This window comes from Thamnophis elegans, chromosome 1 (assembly GCF_009769535.1).
Source record: "Thamnophis elegans isolate rThaEle1 chromosome 1, rThaEle1.pri, whole genome shotgun sequence".
Lineage (NCBI taxonomy): Eukaryota > Metazoa > Chordata > Lepidosauria > Squamata > Colubridae > Thamnophis > Thamnophis elegans.
In genome coordinates, this window is record NC_045541.1 from 115,390,310 (window position 1) to 115,409,682 (window position 19,373).

Below are 19,373 nucleotides of genomic sequence, written 5' to 3' on the forward strand. Positions count from 1 at the left end.
AGTACCTGCTCTGTTCTTCAAAGAACAGGTTCACCTGATCAGTTCCTGGGATTGTTTCTGCCTCAGACTGCAAGTAAAGGATAGTCAATTTCAGCATTCCTCCACATGAAACACAACTAGCTTTTACATGTTAAGAAAGAAAGCTGAAACTTATTTTCAACATTCAAATTCTTTGCATGTTCTGATAGTGGTTTTGTTTTGTGCTGTGAAATAAAAGAATTTGAAATATATATCTTGTAGCTGTACTAGTAATCTTATATAATAAAAGTTGCTCCATAAAATATTCTGCTGATTGTGTAACTCAGCAGTCAGAATATATCAAGTAGCTGGTAGGATTAATTGCTATCTAGTTGTTGGAGCAATCCAACTATGGCTTACTGCAATCACTCTGAGTTGCCCTTTGTCCAAGAGACTTTCAATTTTCTTCTGTGGCTGGGAATCAAATTTAAAAGTTCTAGATTTTCAATACATTTCTAAGTAAATGTCTAGAAATGTGACTCTTGAACTGGTTCTAGGGGGGGGAAAAACCCTGCTGGAGAGCAATCCCAGCATGGTTTATTCATCAAAGGGTCTTCTGCAAATTATTAATGCAATTCTTTGCTTTCAAGGCCCCTGTGGCTGTAGAAGACTTATTTTTCAGGACTTTTCCATTTACAGCTGAATAAACACTGTATTTTCTGCGGACATGAGAATGTGAAAGTTACAAGCAAGCAGTTTAGGTACCCCATCTTTATCTGCTAAGCATTCTTTTTCTGTCCTCTGCTGCACTTTCTTTTTCTCTGTACTGCCAGACAGACAGAAAGTTGCTCTTTACTGTAGCAATGTGAAGATAACTGTCCATATGTGTTAAGATAATTCCAAATACTTGCTGCTTGGTGCAGAAGGATAAAGCTCTTAGATAAATTTGGCTCAATGCACCATTTCTAAATACTTTTCTTTTTTTCCACACATTTGGTATTCTTGACCCCAGATATTTGGATCTAGGTACAGTGCAAAACATCTAAATCTGTGACGGTGAATCTATGGCACGCGTGCCCGAAGTGGCACATGTCACCTGGCAAGCACAGCGCCGCCTGTTCCTCTTCTGGATTTCTGGCTTTCGTGCATATGACAGTGCCGGAAATGAAGAGCTGGCCTTGTGTTTTCTGGCACGAGCATGCATGCTAGCCAGCTATTTGTCGCTCACACATGTCCTCTTCCAGGCCATGGCCCAGACGAGCGCGCACGGGCTCCCTTTTCAGCACTTGGTGCCGAAAAGTTTCGCCATCACTGATCAAAATGACACTGTCATTTAGATGGCAAATATCTCAACAGAAGGGTTGTCCTGAGGGTACAAATATATATGAATCAATGCAACATGATCCTTATTTCTATTATCTTGAGTATACTCAGTTTGCCTTTGCAAACCATGCTTAAAAAAAAGGGGGTGGGGGAATAAATATTGTAACTGTTTAAAAAAAATAGCAGCTATTTTTTGTTAAGCTAGTTGAAGTATTCAAATGGACAATTAAGCAAAACTACACTCAAGTCTATTCAGGTAGAAACAATGCACTTTCATGGTGGATCATTAGTTATCTAATCCATCAAGCTACAGTATCATGACAGCCGTTTTCGCTCATACTGGATTTCCAGTAGGTTTTCTGCCCTCCCCTCAAATCTGCGCCAAAGGATTCTTTAATCTACATTAGGGCTGTCAAATTCACGGCCACAGGCCAGAGGCATCACCCACTAGCCACGCCCACACCCGGTTTAGGGAAGGGGGAGAAAGTCATGATATGTCATGTTATGATGCGAGTTTGACACCCCGATCTACATGCTCAGATTTGGAATAAGAATGGTTATTGCAAATGGACTCTGATGAATGAATGCTATCTCCCAGGAGAATAATGCCATGGATAAAAGGTCATCTTCTCATAAATGTGGCTCTTTAATAATTTGGGCAGAAATCTACTTCAATCTCATTAACCCAAAATCATACATGGGTTCTTGTGCACGCAAAGTTGTTTGTTCCACCACAGAACTACAGAGGCGCAATATCCCAGAACTCATCACTAATTCTTTTGGCTAACTCTGGAAACGTATGTGATCAACTTTTTATGACTCAACGTAATAGGGGTAGTTCCAAACAAATACGAAGTATAGTATTTCCACTCTTAAAGAGCTATATCTTAAAACCAATAGTGTCTTCACTCACCCTAGAGAGGTTACTCACAGATTCTGGTTTATCTACCAGCTGGAGAAGCAAAAGACTCTTGTATGAAGGAGACAAAAGAAAATGTGAATAGCTCCAAGCCAGAAAGCAAACTTGGGAGATGAAAGAAAGAGGTATATGAAGAACACTATGTGGCTCCTTGAATTTACACCCAAAGTAATTCAGTTATTATCCAGAGCATTTGACAGGGTATATTTAAGGCTTATCCCACGATTCCTGGCAAGTTCAGGAGCTGAAGGAAAACAGACTTCCATTCATTAAGTTGATACAGAAAGTTATTTATAAATAAAATAATCCATAAAATGTTTTTTTTAAAAAATAGATTTTTGTGGTCACTATATATATTTTTTTCCTTTTAAAAAATCTACTGGTACTGTTCAAGCAAGAAGGAAAGGAAGGAGAAGCAAGGCTGGAGCAGTCAGAACTGGGCTCTCAACCTCTGGAGGTCCTGGGCTAAACATCGCCGTCTTCATCTGAACTGCTGCTGTTGCTCCCAGGACTGCTCCCACTGTTGCTACTTTCTTCGTGCTGAGTCCTACTGTGTGCTTGTGCTGCTGCCGCTGCCGCCGCCGCTGCTGCTGCCGCCGCCTCTGCCTCCGCCTCCCGCAATTTCAGAGCAGCAGCCTTTTTCTCCTGCTCGGCATGGCTTTTCATGTGAGCACTCCGACTTTTCACCTTGTAGAAGATTCTGCAGGGCACACAAATCCACAGGACAGTAGTTAAAATCCAGGTTTTTATATCACCTTCCACCCTCCTTTGTTTAAACACCGACTTACTAAGCACGCAAAGTCAATCTTGAAGATTATTAAGCTAAACGGGAAATTCCTGTTATCTGCTTTTGCCTTGCATGCTTTTAAAGCAGCTAGAACAAGAGGAGGCGACTAGTAAGCCTTCTCGATGTTGCTGAACTGCAATTCCCAGCATCTTTAGGAAGCTTGGTCATGTTAGTGGAGGCTGGAAGCTACAGCTGAGAAATGCTTGTAATGCTACAGGTTGCTTTGATCAAGATTCAAAACTTGGTTAGTGCACAAAAATCAACCAGGAAATCACATTGCGCTGGCACACACACACACACTAGCACAAAAGCAAAGAAGCAGCACTCTAGTTTTAATATGATGGTCGACCCAACTTTATATCATAGTCCTGGACAGCCATTATCTACTGTACCTACTACGAAAACTTTCATTCCAAGTTTTAAAGTTTCCAAACTTTCATTGAGTGAAACAGTTTATCATAGGGCAATCATTTTTCAAGGAAGATACCTCAAATGGGCTAACTTATAGAGTACACCTAAAATCCAGGGCCCATCACTTCCAATGGATTTGAAATTTAAAAAAAAAGAAGTTATGACACAAGGACTATCACAAAGCAGTCTATGACATGATACAAAATGTCCTAAAACATTTTGTGGGCTGTTGTTTGACTGTACTATACAGTTCTCTACATGGGCTACTTTCAAAGCAGAGACATCTCTGAACATATTTCAACTTTCCCAGTGAAGGCAGTACATTAGCAGCTCTGCCACTGTTGAAGGCATTAAGGAATCTTGTAAGGAAATATCTCTGAAATTTCCCAACAGGTCACAGATTGTCTGGGTATAAATTATCATACTAGGCTTGGCCAAGATACATGAACACACCTTAAGTCATTCCTGATCTCAACCAACATGTATTTACCTTCCTGTTTTCTCAACTGTGATTGATAATTTTGGACACCTGGTTCCGGTGTCTGATATCATCCATGACTAGCCAACGTTTAACTTTTAAAGTATGGAGGAATGATTATATTAGAAGAAAGAATGTTTTACATTTGGAAGCAAATTCTACCTAAAATGGATGCATAGGGACTGGCTGTTGTTGTTTTTTCATCCTAGCACTCTTTAAGATATATTGGCATTACAACTCTCAAAATTCCCAGCTAATTTGACCAGAACACCTGGGAATTTGGGTCATTTAGTTGCCATAGATCTGGAAAGTGCCAAATTAAGAAAGTTTGCAGGGATTATTTCTGGACCAAAGTCAAGACCTGGAATTTCTAAGGTTGATTCTTTTAAGCAGTGCAGAGTGGAATCCACCCAAGTGCAATTCATGTTGGGATGCTACCTATACCTACTTTTTATTTATTTATTTCCCACATCAATTCAAAATGACTCTATATGATATGAAGAACTTTGAAAGATCATTTCCTGTATTTAAAAATGGAAATAAAAATAATAAAAAACACAAAGAGATCCAAATAAAGGAAAATGTGAAAAATGGCTAACACTGACTAGAATGCACTCTGAAATAATAAAATATGATTTAAGTTTTCTATTAAGCAGCATTGGCTGGCCATTAGATTCTATGGAGGAGACTAACCAAAATCCTCTATTGTCATTTTTTCTGCAACATGGTATAGAACATGAACCCAACATCTGATTTGGACAGGCAAAAGCCTTAAATTCAGGTTTTGTATTAATTCTGAGGCATCACATAGTATTTTTCATGCCGAGAGCAGCAACTGATAAAAAAATGTCTACTAACAAATTGACACACGTGAAGTGCACGCAAGTCCAATACACGTGAAGAGACAAATTGCAACGATCATTTTTCTTTGTGAAAAATTTTGCAATCACAACTTTGGAGATCTTTGAAGTTCTTTATAGATCCAATTCAACATAAATTGACATCATCTGCATCTGGGTATTTGGTACCCAAGCATTTCACATGTGCTCCCTTTCATTCGCTTTGGGTGTTTTACATTTCACATGATTATTATGATTTCCATAGAAACTTTTTGTGAGGTATTTTGTTCAAGACTTTTGAATATCCACGTATTAGATTACCAGATCTACCTACATGCAAATTGGAACAAGTGGTTGATCTTTCTACCTACATTTCAACTGAGAGGAAAAATCCTACAAAGCCCATATTTTTTGCTTGCAATTTATAGTCCATGAGGATCAAATATTTTTCCCTAGCACAAATTAGAAATTGGATATGTTTCATTCATTTCATCATTAAATGCTTGATACAGTTCATAAGTCACTGGGTCTATGCAGTCTAGACAAGAAGTTAACTTTCCAGTCTAATGATGCTTCCAGTCATCAAACATGTTCTTCTTTAGTTTAGCTCCAGTTAACAGAGAGACATACAAATTGAAACAGATTTGTGCAAGCTCAAGGCCAGCTGATGTTTAATCTTGCTCAGTCTTGAACTGGTGCCTGCCATTGTACAGTAAAAAAGGATAATAATTATCTAGGAGGCTGTTGAAATATTCCCTCAAGACATCCCTAGAGCATTTTCTCATCTCTACATCATTCTGTTCATATATGAAAGCCATCTGAAGTAGAAGACAGCATTTTTGCAGGAGGATTGCACAGAAATTAAATATCCTAACAATTTATAACAGAAAAATATAATTGTGTAAGCAATTCAAAAACAACAAAACCCTTTTACCTCACACACATCCAGGTTAGACAACTTGATGGCTTCTAAATACTGTGGACTTTAATTCTCATCAGTCCCAGTCAGCAAGAAAACGTAGAATTTTTATTCCAAAATGCCTGCAGCACAGCAGTTACCTTAAGACCAATGGTTCTCAACTTTAGCAACTTTAAAATGTGTGGATTTCACTATGTGAAAATCCCGAATTGGCTATCACCGACAGAGAGGACGATCCATCCAAATTTTATAGATATGAATAAAATGCTAAGATACAGAGACATAATTAACGGACAGGGAAATTTAAAAACAATTGAAGAATTGACAGAACAAAACATGAAAGTTGACGGGCTAACCTACTTGCAAATCAAAACTAAACACAATAATGATACTAAAATATATGACATCGAAACAGAACCACACGAATTGGATAAAGTAATTCATAGCTCGGATAGAAAGAAGATAGGGAGAATATATAAATTTCTCCTGAAGCATAAAATGGAAGAGGAAATCATGAAAGAACAAATGATAAAATGGGCACAGAACTTTGGCTATAATATTGAATTGGATAAATGGGAAAAATTTTGGGGAACAAACTTAAAAATGACACTATGAGTTGCATGCAAGGAAAAGCAGCACAAAATGTTTTACAGATGGCACCTGGCACCAACATGGTTAGCTAAAATCTCAACAAATACCTCCCCAAAATGCTGGAAATGTGAATCAATACATGGAACATACTACCACTTATCGTGGACCTGTGAGGAGGCTAAAAAAATTTGGAAAAGGATCAAAAAGTGGCTAGAGGTAATAACAGGTGTTAAAATAGAATGGAAACCTGAAGTTTTTTTTTATTAGGAATAATGACTGTGAAATATAAAAAAGAAATTCAGTATTTAATATTACATATAATTACGGTGGCAGGGATTGCCTTTGCCCAGAAATGGAAAAACAAATTAATTCCAAACGAAGTTGAAATCATAAGAAAGGTTATGGACTGTGCTGAAATGGACAAATGAACAAAAGAAATCCAGGGAAAAGGAGAAACAGAATACTACCAGATATGGGATAAATGGTATAGGGGGATGGAGGAAAGAAACAAGGATCAATGAAGGAAGACAACAAAGCCCAAAAATAGTAGTTAAGGAGAATTAACACATATATATGTATCCAAGTGGTTCAAACTTACTAGAGTAATCAGCCAATATAGCAGACAGAGGAGTAAGATAAGAGGGTTAAGAATCGTGAAATACAAATGAAATATAATAGAAGCGGAAACAATGTAAGGTGAGCGATATTGACTGGCAATTGCTATTAGAAAGAACAGGAAGCTCCTGTTCGTATTGTATTGTGTAAATGTGCTGTATGTCTAAGTTTTGTTTATGTGTATTTTACATGTTTGTAAATATATTTTTTTAAAAAAATGTGTGGATTTCAATTACAGAAATCCCCAGCCACCATGTTGGAGCTGAAGTCCACAGATCTTAAAGTTGCAAATATTGAGGAATACTATCTTAGATTTAGATTAGCAAAAGTTCTTCAATTCCATATTCACTTTTCCTGTTGGACAGAAGAAAGTATGTCAGAAATGCTCTTCATCTCCAAATCTTTCCCAAGTTTACCTGCCACATTTTTTACATGGAAATTCCTCCTCTTGATTCTGGGGTTTGTTGACCGTTTCTTGTTTGGGTTTCGGTTTTCTCTTTCTCTTTTGCACTGGTGGCGAAGTCTTCCGATATTTAATGGGTGTCTCCTTCGTCCTTCTTGAAGTTCTGCCTCTAACCTCTGTTCTTCCTGGGGTACCAGATTCCAGATGTTTTTCCATATGGAGATTACCAGCCTTCAGAATAAGACACCATTATTACAAGATGTACCTATAAGTATTCCTATGGAATTGATTTATTCATTTCATTTATATCCCACCTTTATTATTTTTTTGAAAATAAATCAAGGTGCCAAACATACCTAATAACTCTTGAGCAGGGGCTGGACTAAAAGACCTCCAAGGTCCCTTCCAGCTCTATTCTATTCTCATGAGCTTGTCTTTCCTCCTATTTTCCCCACAACAACTCTGTGAGGTGAATTGGGTTGAGAGAGTAACTAGCCCAAATTCACCCAACTGGTTTAACAAAGTTTAACAAACTTAACAATGGTCAGAAAAGAGTTTGGTGTGATTAAAGTATTGATATAATGATATTTATTTTTATGAGGCTTAAACTCAGACTTCATGCATTCAACACATTACAAAGCCGGTGCTTTTTAATCATGTCTTAAATAAGCTATGAATATTTTGAGTTCCTCTTAAGAGTTTTTCTTGAGGGCTGTTAAAACATTAAACAATAGTTTTGGGTTGTTTTGTTTTTGCCAATCGTGTGAGGAAACATACTATAGCAGCATACTGATTCCCCAGTCTATTTTAAGTACAAATTATGAAAGCACTGTTGACCTATGAAGTAAACAAGGAGCCTACCGGCTCTTGTATACACATCACATTATATTAAAAGAAACATTTCACAGCCAAAAGTTTTCTGCTTACAAGCTCCCTTGAGGAAAGGTATGCAAAAGTAAAATGTATATTACACTAAGTATTATTAAGACCACCAGAAGGCAAAATAAATGTTTTGAAAGTTTTCAAGTACACGACTGCAAATTCAAGTTCAGGATACTTTGAAAAATCCATAAAAAGATCCAAACTGTGCTTTAAGATTATTGCGTTGGGGTGGGGGTGGGGTGTTGCAACTACTTTGCTGATTAAAAATATTGCACAGGTAGTCTTCTCCTTCCAATGGCAAGTGAGGCTGGAAACTCTTTTATCATTAAGTGACACCATCATAAACTTACAATGTCATGTGAATGTATTATGTAGCAGCAGCACTTTCAGTAGTTTTCAGGTAGCCATTGTTAGCAAGGACCATGCAATTGTGCATGTGATCACAATTTCCAACTTCCTGCCAGCTTCCCTATTGACTTTGCTTGTGGGAAGCCAGCTAAGGAACATTGAAAACTGTGATTAAGTGACCACAGCTTGCTACAACATTGTAATCACAAGCCAGAAGCAGAGCATCCAAATCCCATGGTCCCATGACTAAGGGGACCTGTCCTAAATTTCCCTTGTTCAGCACCATTGTAACTTTGAACTGACTTTGAACAAAGGGTTGTAATCAGAGGACTACTACCTGTATCTACACTTCTAATGTCATCTTTCTTGACTGAAAGCTTCAGGCAGCTGCCAGACAATTATTCATGCCATGAATAATTTATGTCACTAGTGATGTTAACTAAGGACAGAAATTACATTGATTCCACTACAACCGGTCAGATGTTTTATAAGAAATGCCCCAGGCAGAAATTGTTGACTGTGGTTCATTCAACACTTACTTGTTCCTCAACATCTCGAAGAGGAGTCGATCTGGAAGGTGCAAAGTTGTTGCTTTTGCCATACAACTCATCCCCTTCCATAGCTTCCTCTTTAATTGGCATGACTTCCTCAACTTCTTCAAGATCTTCATCTTCTGTGTTTTCATAGTCTTCATTGTATGTTCTGGGAGGAAGAGTACGGGTAAGCCTGTGGGAACTCTTCAGAAGAGTACAAAAAGAAATACAGGTTAAAAACAATCACTTCAGCACAGATTAGGAATATACATGAATCCAATAGGGCTCATTCTGCAATGGTATGTAGGAATGAGCTTGGAAGGCAGGGCAAAGAGATCATGCCTAAGGCAGTAGCCCCCAATCTTTTGGGCACCAGCGACCGGCTCCATGGAGAGAGGTTTTTCCATGGACCAGAGGGGACGTGATATTGTGTGCTGCCTGTATCTCACGAATGAGCCTTTGCTTGTTTGCACAGACCAGTTTCTGGCATGCCACACAGAGGTGGTATTCAGCAGGTTCTGACCAGTTATGGAGAACTGGTAGCGGAAATTTTGAGTAGTTTGGAGAACCAGTAAATACCACCTCTGACTGGTCCCCATCTATTCTCTGCCTCCCGAGTCCCAGCTGATTGGCAGGAAATGGGGATTTTGCAGTAACCTTCCCCTGGAGTGGGGAGGGAATGGATTTTACAGTATCCTTTCACTGCCACGACCACCAAGCCATGCCTACAGAACCGGTAGTAAAATTTTTTGAATCCCACCAATGATGCCACGGCCTGGTTCTAGTCCACGGACCGAGAGTTGGGGACCCCTGGCCTGGTCAATTAAAAAGAGAGCTGAGAGCAAAGCCTGCAACTGCATAACAAGTGAAGCAAGAGAACCAGAAGGGTCCCTCTTCATGTTCTTCAGCTGTAAAAGTTGAAGAAGTGTAGTTTCAGACTTTAAAATTCTGTTAATGTAGTTTGACAATAAAATAAGCTTACTTGATCACGTTTCCTGTGTGGTCTACCCAGTAAGACTGACACACATTCACTACCATTCTAATAGCTCAGTGTTTCCCAACCATTTTTTGGCCATGCCCCATGTAAGCATCTCTAAAACCCTGATGCCTCCGTGACATATTCTTACTTTACTCAAAAAGTGAACTCTACTCACGTGGAGGAAGCCTAAAAGGCCATTAACTTGGTTTAAACAAGGTTCAAATTGCCCCCATTAAAAATCAAATTGCCCCGCCCCCCTTGTGGGCCCTGGGCTCCATGTTGGGAACCACTGTAATAACTCCTGCCAATGAAATTAAAGTAGAACTCTGCAATTTTCTCATTTTCTCTGGGAATTTTTTTCTATACATCTGCAAGTAATTCACAGCGACGGAAAACGCCCGTTTCAAGTTCCATGCCTTTGCCCACAATCTATGAGATCTAGGATAATTTTTAGCATCGAAGCTCCTGCTTGGGATCTGTTACCTTTATATCTACTTCAGCTTCATCTTTAACGGCTCTTTCAATGGTAGCGTCAACATCCCCAAAGATGAGAGTCCCATTCCGGCCTATTTTAACCTGTTTTTTGTAAGTATAGTAGAATTCCACACACTGAGCCACAGTCTTGGTTTTTATCTGCAGTATTGTGGGATGGAGAAACAAAGGAAGATACAAGGACAGGAATCAGAGAATTCCAAATGATCACAAGGCTTGATGCTAATAATTATTCTTTTTTACTGAAAGTATCTCAGAAAAAAAAGGGGCACTGGCAGAAATAGAATCTAAACTTGACTATAAAAAAACAACAGCTTGAAACGAGACTAGAAAACTAGAAATCTTTCTTTTATACCTTAAATTTCAAATAATCCATTTTCTTAATAATAAACCTATTATTCAATATTACTTCATATATATTCCTTTCTGAATTTCTCTGTTGTAATTGGGTATCTCGTGTATAAATTAGATGCTAATCTTATGACTCACAAGTCCTTGAGTAGGCTGGAATCCTATAGGAGAAAACCAGCCAACATAATTACAGGAATTGGAATAATAATCTACTCTATTAGGGTATTACTGAGTTGTTTACAAATCAAATGGGTCAAATTTCAACACAAAAAGCAATTATATTGCCTACAAATTCACTGGGCAAATCCATGAGCTTCAAAACCCCTGGCTGCTATCCAGACCCATTGTCCTGAATGTTGGCATATGTGCAACAAATTTCTGAGACTAAATACTGTGGAAATTGATCTCTGGGTTTCAAAGGCCACTTGTCGGATGAAAACTTAGGAATCATGCCGTTGCTACATATGAAATAAGAGATTTAATTTTGCACAAACTGCAGTGGGGGTTTCAGACTGTGATGGCAGCTGAATGCTTTGCTGGATCAAAAGGGCTTGGATTATGAAAAACTAAATGCTAAATAAAGAAATCTGATGCAACCACTGAAGCAATGGTAGTTGTTCATCTCTGTTTTGCAATATATTAGGCAGATAATCTGAGGGCATCCGTGAAATGCTCGTGGTTGCACATAGGTTTTACATATGGCTTTTCATAGTTTGGATCAAAAAGCAAAAAAGGAACTGATTTTTTTGGCTATGCTGAAAGAGTTCCTTCACTCTTTCTTACACATGAAGTAGCATATTCTTCAACTGACTCTATCTTGCAGCTTCATTCTGAGGAAGAAACAATGCTTAACTGTTCTAGAATAAGTCTGCTGGTTTGTTCACTCCTCTTGTGAAAAGACAAAGAGATTATGTCGGGGCTCCAATCATTGAAATTATCAGCACTTCAGCATCACTGCCCCAAGAAGTATTTTAATACCTAATCTTTAATATTACCTTTATTCTGGAGTCCAGCAATTCAACACTGGGCTCCAGAATAAAGGTAATATTAAAGATTATTCTATTCTATCCTATCCTATCCTATCTTATTGCCACACCATTGGATTTCCATACACACAGCAGGAGGCTCCAGAGTTTGGTCCCATTCACTTCCCAAAATTGCACTGGAAGGTCTTGCAAGCAAGCTTTAAGCGGTGTCTTTTTTTCCTAGTGCTTGGTCAAAACATTGCAAAATTAATCAGCAAGAGACATATCTATGTATCCTAGAGGTGCCTGCCTTTTTTTTTTTTGTCATGAGTTAGGAATCTGAGAAAAGACTCACAAGTTTCTGGACAAGGAAGAAGTCTTTCTTATAGATAGCAATTCCCTTATTGAAGTGTTTCTTCTCAGCCACGCTCCAGCTGTCTGACCCTGGAAAAAGAAAAGAAAAAGTGACATATAAATTCCATTCCATTACTTATTTTCCAACACAAGTTTTTTCTTGTCAAGACAGATCTTATATGAACATTTCATCTATCCTGCTTCAATTAACTTAAATATATTATTCTTGGATTAAATCAGAAGCCTTGCCAGATGGTTTTTTAAATTAAGCCTTTTCACTGGAATCTGATAATTGATTTTAAATGAAATTTAAATATCCCTGAATACCCAAAATACTGAAGTCTTACAAACTGACAACATATAGAAACAAGGTTATCTTATACACCTAGTCCAAAACACTTTGATGGGTAGTGTTTTATAAATAAGAAAGAAAGAAAAAATAACCCAGAAAGAAGTCATAGCAAACTACTTTGGCATTCTGCTAGCAACACTGCCATGTTTCATAGATTTGTCCAAATGACGAGCTCAATTCAAGGGAAAGTTTAGTTTTGCTTTTCAATGTGAAGAAAGAAGCCATGAAAAACATGTTTGGAATGAAATGGAGGGATATAAGTACTTCTTTTTACAATCATAACCTACTTTGAATCAAGACAAGTATCTGTTTAGGGCAATGGGTTCTAAGGTGAGCTAGTTTTACCCTTACACAAACAAAAGGCTCTGAAGTCATGTGGTTGGGCAGCATCGTTCTACATTCTATAGCCATGATGGCGACCCTGTGGCACGCACAGCCATATTTGCCGGCACGGCAGCCCTCATATCCAGAACGTCGATCAGCTGGGTTTTTTTACCTTTCAGAGGTGAGGTGGAGGCCGTTTTCGCCCTCCCCAGGCTTCAGGAAAGCCTCTGGAGCCTGGGATGGGTGAAAAACAGCCTAATGGCCCAACCAGAAGTTTGGGAACAAACTTCCGGTTGGCCTGTTGGGCCTGTTTTTCGCCCACCCCACGAAAGCCTCCAGAGCCTGGGGAAGGGTGAAAACTCCCCCCCCTCCACACATGGTGCAGGGATGCGTGCATGCACAGGGTGGGTGTCGTGTGTGCATGCACAGGTGGATGGGCACGCGATAACGCAAACACACAAACACAATTTTGGCACACCTTTAGAAAAAGGTTAGCCATCACTGTTCTATAGGGTCACACATGCCATTGAGCATTTTCCTGCCCTGCCAAAAATTTAGTGACCTCAGATCAGTGCTAACTAAAGAGTTCACAAAGATTGTGCACATCTCCCAACTATCTTCTTATGTAACATCGGAGCAGATTAGCCAGTGCTATCATGAGGTATGAGACAAGGAGGTTAGTATTTGGAGTAAATTCCAACACTGTATAATGGCATGCTACTATATTTGTCACAATCCAAGTCCGTGCCAATCATCATCTCTAATTCCTTGGCATTTAAATTAACTGTAGATAGAAAGTCACATCTCATGGGTTCTGTCCAGTATGTAATTCATATAAATAAATAATAAAATATTGCGCAGTAAGCAAAACCAGAAGTGTTTGAAATATTATTTCTATAAAGTAAAGAGAAGTTTAAATTTGTTTCTGTCAAATATTACATCCTGTGAACTGATAGACACATAAGGTACATGATGTACATTCAGGTTAGTTGTTCTAGGAGCAATCTGCAGCAACTGTCCAGAATACATTTTCTTCCCTTGCTCTTCACCTGTCACCGAAAAAGTAAACACAGCCTTTGCTCTTGTTTAAATGAATTAAGAGTTTACAGAGATCAGAAGGATTGCTGACAAAGGATTTGCTTATCCTCAAAAGTTCTCAAAGATACCCACAGGTTGCCAATTTTTTAGATTGTTGAACTAATTTCCGGTACTGCTAGTCTCTTTCCAGAAAGATCCTGGCTACAGATAAACCTGGTAATCCTTTATGTTATGTCAGATAAAGTGAGAAGTATACATATCACAGGGTGATCTCAAAATTTATTTGCTTATTTGAACAGAGAACTGTTCAAAACCACAAAATTTGTGTCCATTTTTTCTTTAGCAGGAATAAAACCATCAGTAGGAATGGGTCCCCCCCCCCCTATATGGTAAAACAGGCTGAGATTAGGGGAAATAGCCAATGCCACTAATGTTTAATGTTCTAAATCTTGCTATCCTCTAGAAATGTTGGCCTAAAAGTTCCGTAATTCCTAATCATGTGACTACTAATTCTGGAAGTTGCAGTCCAAGCTACTTACGAGGCAACAGACTGGGCACTTTTATGCACAAATTTATTTCCATTATACTTAAGATTCTTTAAACATAAAATTGTCATTTATTAATAGCCTGATTCATCTTTTCCACATTCCCTATGCCTGCACACATGCATACTAGACCACACAATGTTTTTCCAACTTTACTTTTATTTCTAAAAGTAAAGTGTGTTAAAGCCAGCCAGAGCTTAAATTGGAGAATAACAGTATTCTAAGATGAAGAAATTATCTCCTGCATGTAAAAATGTTCCTCCAATTTATCAGGGTGGTGATTCTAAAAGTTCCTTGTGCTTAAAATTGGGAAGGATAAAAGGAACTACCGCTATTACTTATTGCAACATACCAGTGTAGTGGTAATCTACCAGCGGGTGGCTCGGAGAATGCACCGATTTCTTCAGCAGCATTTTGGTCAAAGCAGCCTGAAGGGAAAACAAAACCAGTTTCAGCTCAAATAATAAAACCTGAACAAGGTCACTATTTCCTAAACATCTTTGATAATTGCTGCTTAATTGCTGTGTGTATTTAGGGTTTAGGGCCCACCTGATTAGTAAGATTCAGAGTGAATACCGTTGGCTAATTTATCCTTGCAACTAGCCTTCGAAATAAGTTAAGTGACACATAGCCACAGCCTGTCTAACAAGAACAAGGAATCACAGCACATTAAAGCTAACAAACCCATCATGGCTTTATTGGGCCAAAGTTCACGAAGCTGCTGCTTTACAAACTTGCATAAGCCACTGAAAAGCCTTTGGGCCATGAATGGTTCCCATTCAAATTTTTATTCATAATCCTCCCAGATATAAACCATCAAGACATTTGGTCAATATATCATGGTTTATTGGGAGAGGAACAGATTAAGCCTCCAGGGCTTATCTGTTTCCCTTCCTCTCTTCTACTGCTATTGCAATCCACTGTTGATTTACAGATAGCCCTCAAGTTACAAATCACTTATTCAGCCACCATTCAAAGTTACGACAGCACTGAAAAAAATGTCTTCTGACACTTAGGACCATCGCAGCAACCCGATGATCACGCAATCAAAATGTGGGTGCTTGGCAAGCAGCTTATATTTATAATGGTTGTAGCATCCTACAGTCATGTGATTATAATTTGCGACCTTCCCAGTCATATTCCAACAAGCAAAATCAGCGGAGGAATCCAGATTCAATCAACAGCTACATACGTGAGTCACTTGTAACTGAAGGTATTTGCTTAATGATTGTGGCAAAAAAGGTAGCAAAATTGGGTACGACTCAGTTAACAATCATCTTGTTAGCAATAGAAATTCTGGCCTCAGTTGTGGTCAAAAGTCAAGGACCACCCATATTAAATTTAACATTATGCCTTTTTTGAAACAGATTTAAATCATTTTTTTTAAAAAAACCTAATCTATTAATCTACCAAAAACACACAAAAAAATGCCCACAATAAAATGCTCTAGCCCAGGGGTCTGCAATCTGCAGTTTTGGAGCCGCATGTGGCTCTTTCATCCCTCTGCTGCGGCTCCCTGTCATTGGTCAGCTCAATTGATAGGGCTTTTGGTTAGAACAGGTAGAGGAAAAAGGACGCTGCACTAGGAGATTCTATGGGGGGGGGGGGGGACCGGACTTCTGGTCGGCTCCAGAATTGAACAGGGGGCTTCCGGTTATGACTTTGGTGGCTCTTTGAGTATTTAAGGTTGCCGACCCCTGCTCTAGCCGGTTGGAATAATTGGCTCAGTTGTGGTTAAACTCAAGAATTGAATGATTTTACTGATAGTTTTTGGTTATAATGGCAAATGAAATCATAATTGCCATTGCTAAGTGACGGAGTCAAAAAGTGCAACATCACAACAATTCATCACTTAGTGACAGCAGTTCTGGTGGTCCTGGTTGCTCATGTTCCATGAGGATCATACATTCATTATGTGAGGATTCCATGTGATTGCCACTTCCAATTTCCTTGATTCTGCATGTGAGAAGCTGTCAGAAATTGGGATCGCGTGATGTCATAATCACGTTATAATTGTGAACCAGACATCAAACAGCTCGGTTGCAATGAAACGATCACAGGGGTGTTGCGATAACCACAATTACGAGGATTTGTGCCCCTCATTCAGCACCATTACAAGACTGAACGGCTGCTGAATAATTGGTCATTACCACCTGTAATCTCCTTGGTAACTTTTGGGGTGAAGTAATGATTGCTAAATATAATGATGTTCTAAGAAAACTATGCCTTAGTGTCATCCAAATGCATTCCTATAATAAGTCTTATGTACAGGATTTCATTTACTCCCTTTTATTCCTCTTGAGGTTTAGTTTAAACTTCTATGTAAAAAAGAATTAAATGTCTATTCCTAAACTACGTACCTCATTTGATAATGATGCCTGCTAACTTGTGCCTAACAATAACAATAAAAAAACAAACCAAGAACTCTGAAGAGTCCTTAAATCATCATTCTTTGCAGACTCAGTTAACGCCCATGTTTAATCATGCCCAAGTAAATAGTATTTCACAGCAAGAACATAAATAAATGCCAAAATTATTCTAGGCATTCCAGGAAATCAACAGAGTCAAGCACAATGTAGCCACAGATTTCCAACATCTGTTTTTCTCTCTGAGAATATTATCAAAAGCTGTCTATGCTACCTTAATTATTTCAAGTTAAACAGTTGTATTACACAGATGGATTTTATAGTTCAGTTTCTCCAAGGTGACACTGATTCCATGCCAGCATTAGACAGTCAGACCTTAGAAGCTAAAATATAACCTGAATTTTGTCTATGCTGACTGACGGCAGCTCCTCAGGGTTTCAGATGGAAGGCTTTCCAATCCTATAATGGAGGTAGTAGTAGTAGTGGACGGGAGACATTCTAAACGTAAGTATCTGCTCTAGCAGGGGATGGGTAAGACAACTAAGCCATAATGTCATTTATGCAGTTCTGCTTATACTATGAATCCAGTCACTGCAGTTAATAAACATAGCAAATAGCAATAACACTTAGACTTATATACCACTTCATCGTGTTTTACAGCCCTCTCTAAGCAGTTTACAAGTCAGCATATTGCCCCCAACAATCTAGGTCCTTATTTTACCGACCTCGGAAGGATGGGTCAACCTTGAGCCTAGTGAGATTCGAACTGCCAAATTGCAGGCAGCCAGCAATCAGCAGAAGTAGCCTGCAGTACTGCACTCTAACTACTGCATCACCACAGCTCTTTTTGGCTTTGCATGTTAAATAAACCAATTATCATTTCTTTTTTTAAAAAAGTGTCAAGCAAAGTGTAGCTTTGGTAATATCCCCTGCAATGTTAGCTTAAAACAACTTTCCCCAACCTGTTACATGTGCTGGCTAGGAATACTAGAGAGTGCCAAGTTGGGAAGGCTGACCTACGAAGAGCAAATGTTTATAGAGCTGAAAGTCTTCAAACTGAAGAAGCTTCTTGGATGAGAAGCGAAATATCTTCAAGGAAAAACAAAGTCCAGTTGCCTTTTGAAAAAGCACCTTTGAGATTACCAATAGCAAGTCTATGATTGGCTCTAGGCAAGTGCATCATGAACAACAGAAGGAAAATGAAAGAGACTACCAAGAAGAGCCACCAATAGCTCTTGATTTGACCCAGATACAGATAAAAGATAGAAAGCGTTATCATGAATATATTAACTACAGAGTAGTAAAACTGCTTATGAAAGTGTATTATATAGCTGGGCTATATAATAATGTTAAGTCCTAGCTAGACATCAGAATTTTATATTTATCAGCAAACTTTGCAGTCCAATCAGAAGTTGCTGGATTCTTACCACAACGTCTCCTTTTGCTTCATGTAAGCAGTGAAATGCCAGCTCTTGATTGGTACCACCTCCAGGAAATATGCTTGAACATGCAGCTGTTACCAGGTTGTCCACTGTCATATTTAAAAGAAAGTTCCACAGTGTTATGAAATAGATAGATGAAATTAACAACATCCATTTAAAAAGAAAACCAGCAAATATATGTACAATTTGGCTCATGTACATAAACAAGCTTCCCATCATTTTGTGATTAATGGTTCTCACCAACCATTAACTGGGAACCTACTGTCTTCACATCCTAGTTTCTACATCCTAGTTTCTACATCACTTCTGACCACTAGCCATGCTGGCTTATGTTGATGGATACCAATGTTCCATAGAGGACCAAAATAGTTAATATCCACCTTCATGTTTCCCAGTAACAGGGATTAATCTTGATGTCCTGGTTTTTACTATGATATTGTCATATCCATCCCATCCCATCCCATTCGGGGGAAGAATACTTCCACTTTATGAGAGAAAGATGCCCGCAGCTCATTTTCATCCCTTACTGGATAAGCAGTGGAAATAAAGAAGAAAATATCTTAAATATTAAATAAAATGGAACAACCAAAGAGAAGAGGGTGCGAAAATAAAAAGCATGGCCTTTTTTGAGGCAGTCCCTCATTAAGCAAACCAATCACATTATGTTGAATTTAGTACTAATGTTATCTTTATGACCCTATGGCTTTTCTGTGGTTTAACTTAGCTAATATTTTACTTGTCTACTAGTATTTTGGGACAGCATCTGACACCGCATGATTTTTTTCTCATTTAACATTCTGCCCGTGTCTGTCTAATTTTTAACCAAAGATTTTTAAAGAGAGGATAAAAACAAACACAAATGTAACGTAAGGAAAAAAAGAGAAAAAGAAAGCAAGTGCAAGTTCAAAAGTGCAAGAAAAGAAAAAAGCTAAAGAAAAATAGAAAAGTGGCTTCTAATATTCTTCACAGCAGGTATATTTTAACCTCTGTTTAAAGTTACATTATAATATTCTTTATTTCTAAAATCCATACCATCTAATCATCAAAACCATAATCACAAGTTCACAATTTTTATACAAGAGACATCTAGATTAGAATCTTTCAACATTGGAGCAGATTTTGAGGAGGGAGGTGAACTATAGGAAGAGAAGCTATCAGT

At 38.4% G+C, this 19,373-nt stretch overlaps 1 protein-coding gene across 3 annotated transcripts in view; it reads right to left on the minus strand.

Moving 5' to 3' along the window:
• Window positions 1–562: 562 nt before the first annotated feature.
• Window positions 563–19,373, minus strand: part of MIDEAS (mitotic deacetylase associated SANT domain protein) — a 60,567-nt gene continuing 41,756 nt past the window's right edge. For all 3 annotated transcript variants that reach the window (XM_032228803.1, XM_032228796.1, XM_032228811.1), the window contains exons 7-13: window positions 18,200–18,303; window positions 14,759–14,834; window positions 12,149–12,237; window positions 10,469–10,618; window positions 9,013–9,210; window positions 7,257–7,474; window positions 563–2,900 (exon numbers count right to left, since the gene is read on the minus strand). In XM_032228803.1, coding sequence (XP_032084694.1) covers window positions 2,666–2,900; window positions 7,257–7,474; window positions 9,013–9,210; window positions 10,469–10,618; window positions 12,149–12,237; window positions 14,759–14,834; window positions 18,200–18,303 — 1,070 coding nt within the window. In that variant the 3' untranslated portion in view covers window positions 563–2,665. The remainder of the gene's footprint in view (window positions 2,901–7,256; window positions 7,475–9,012; window positions 9,211–10,468; window positions 10,619–12,148; window positions 12,238–14,758; window positions 14,835–18,199; window positions 18,304–19,373) is intronic.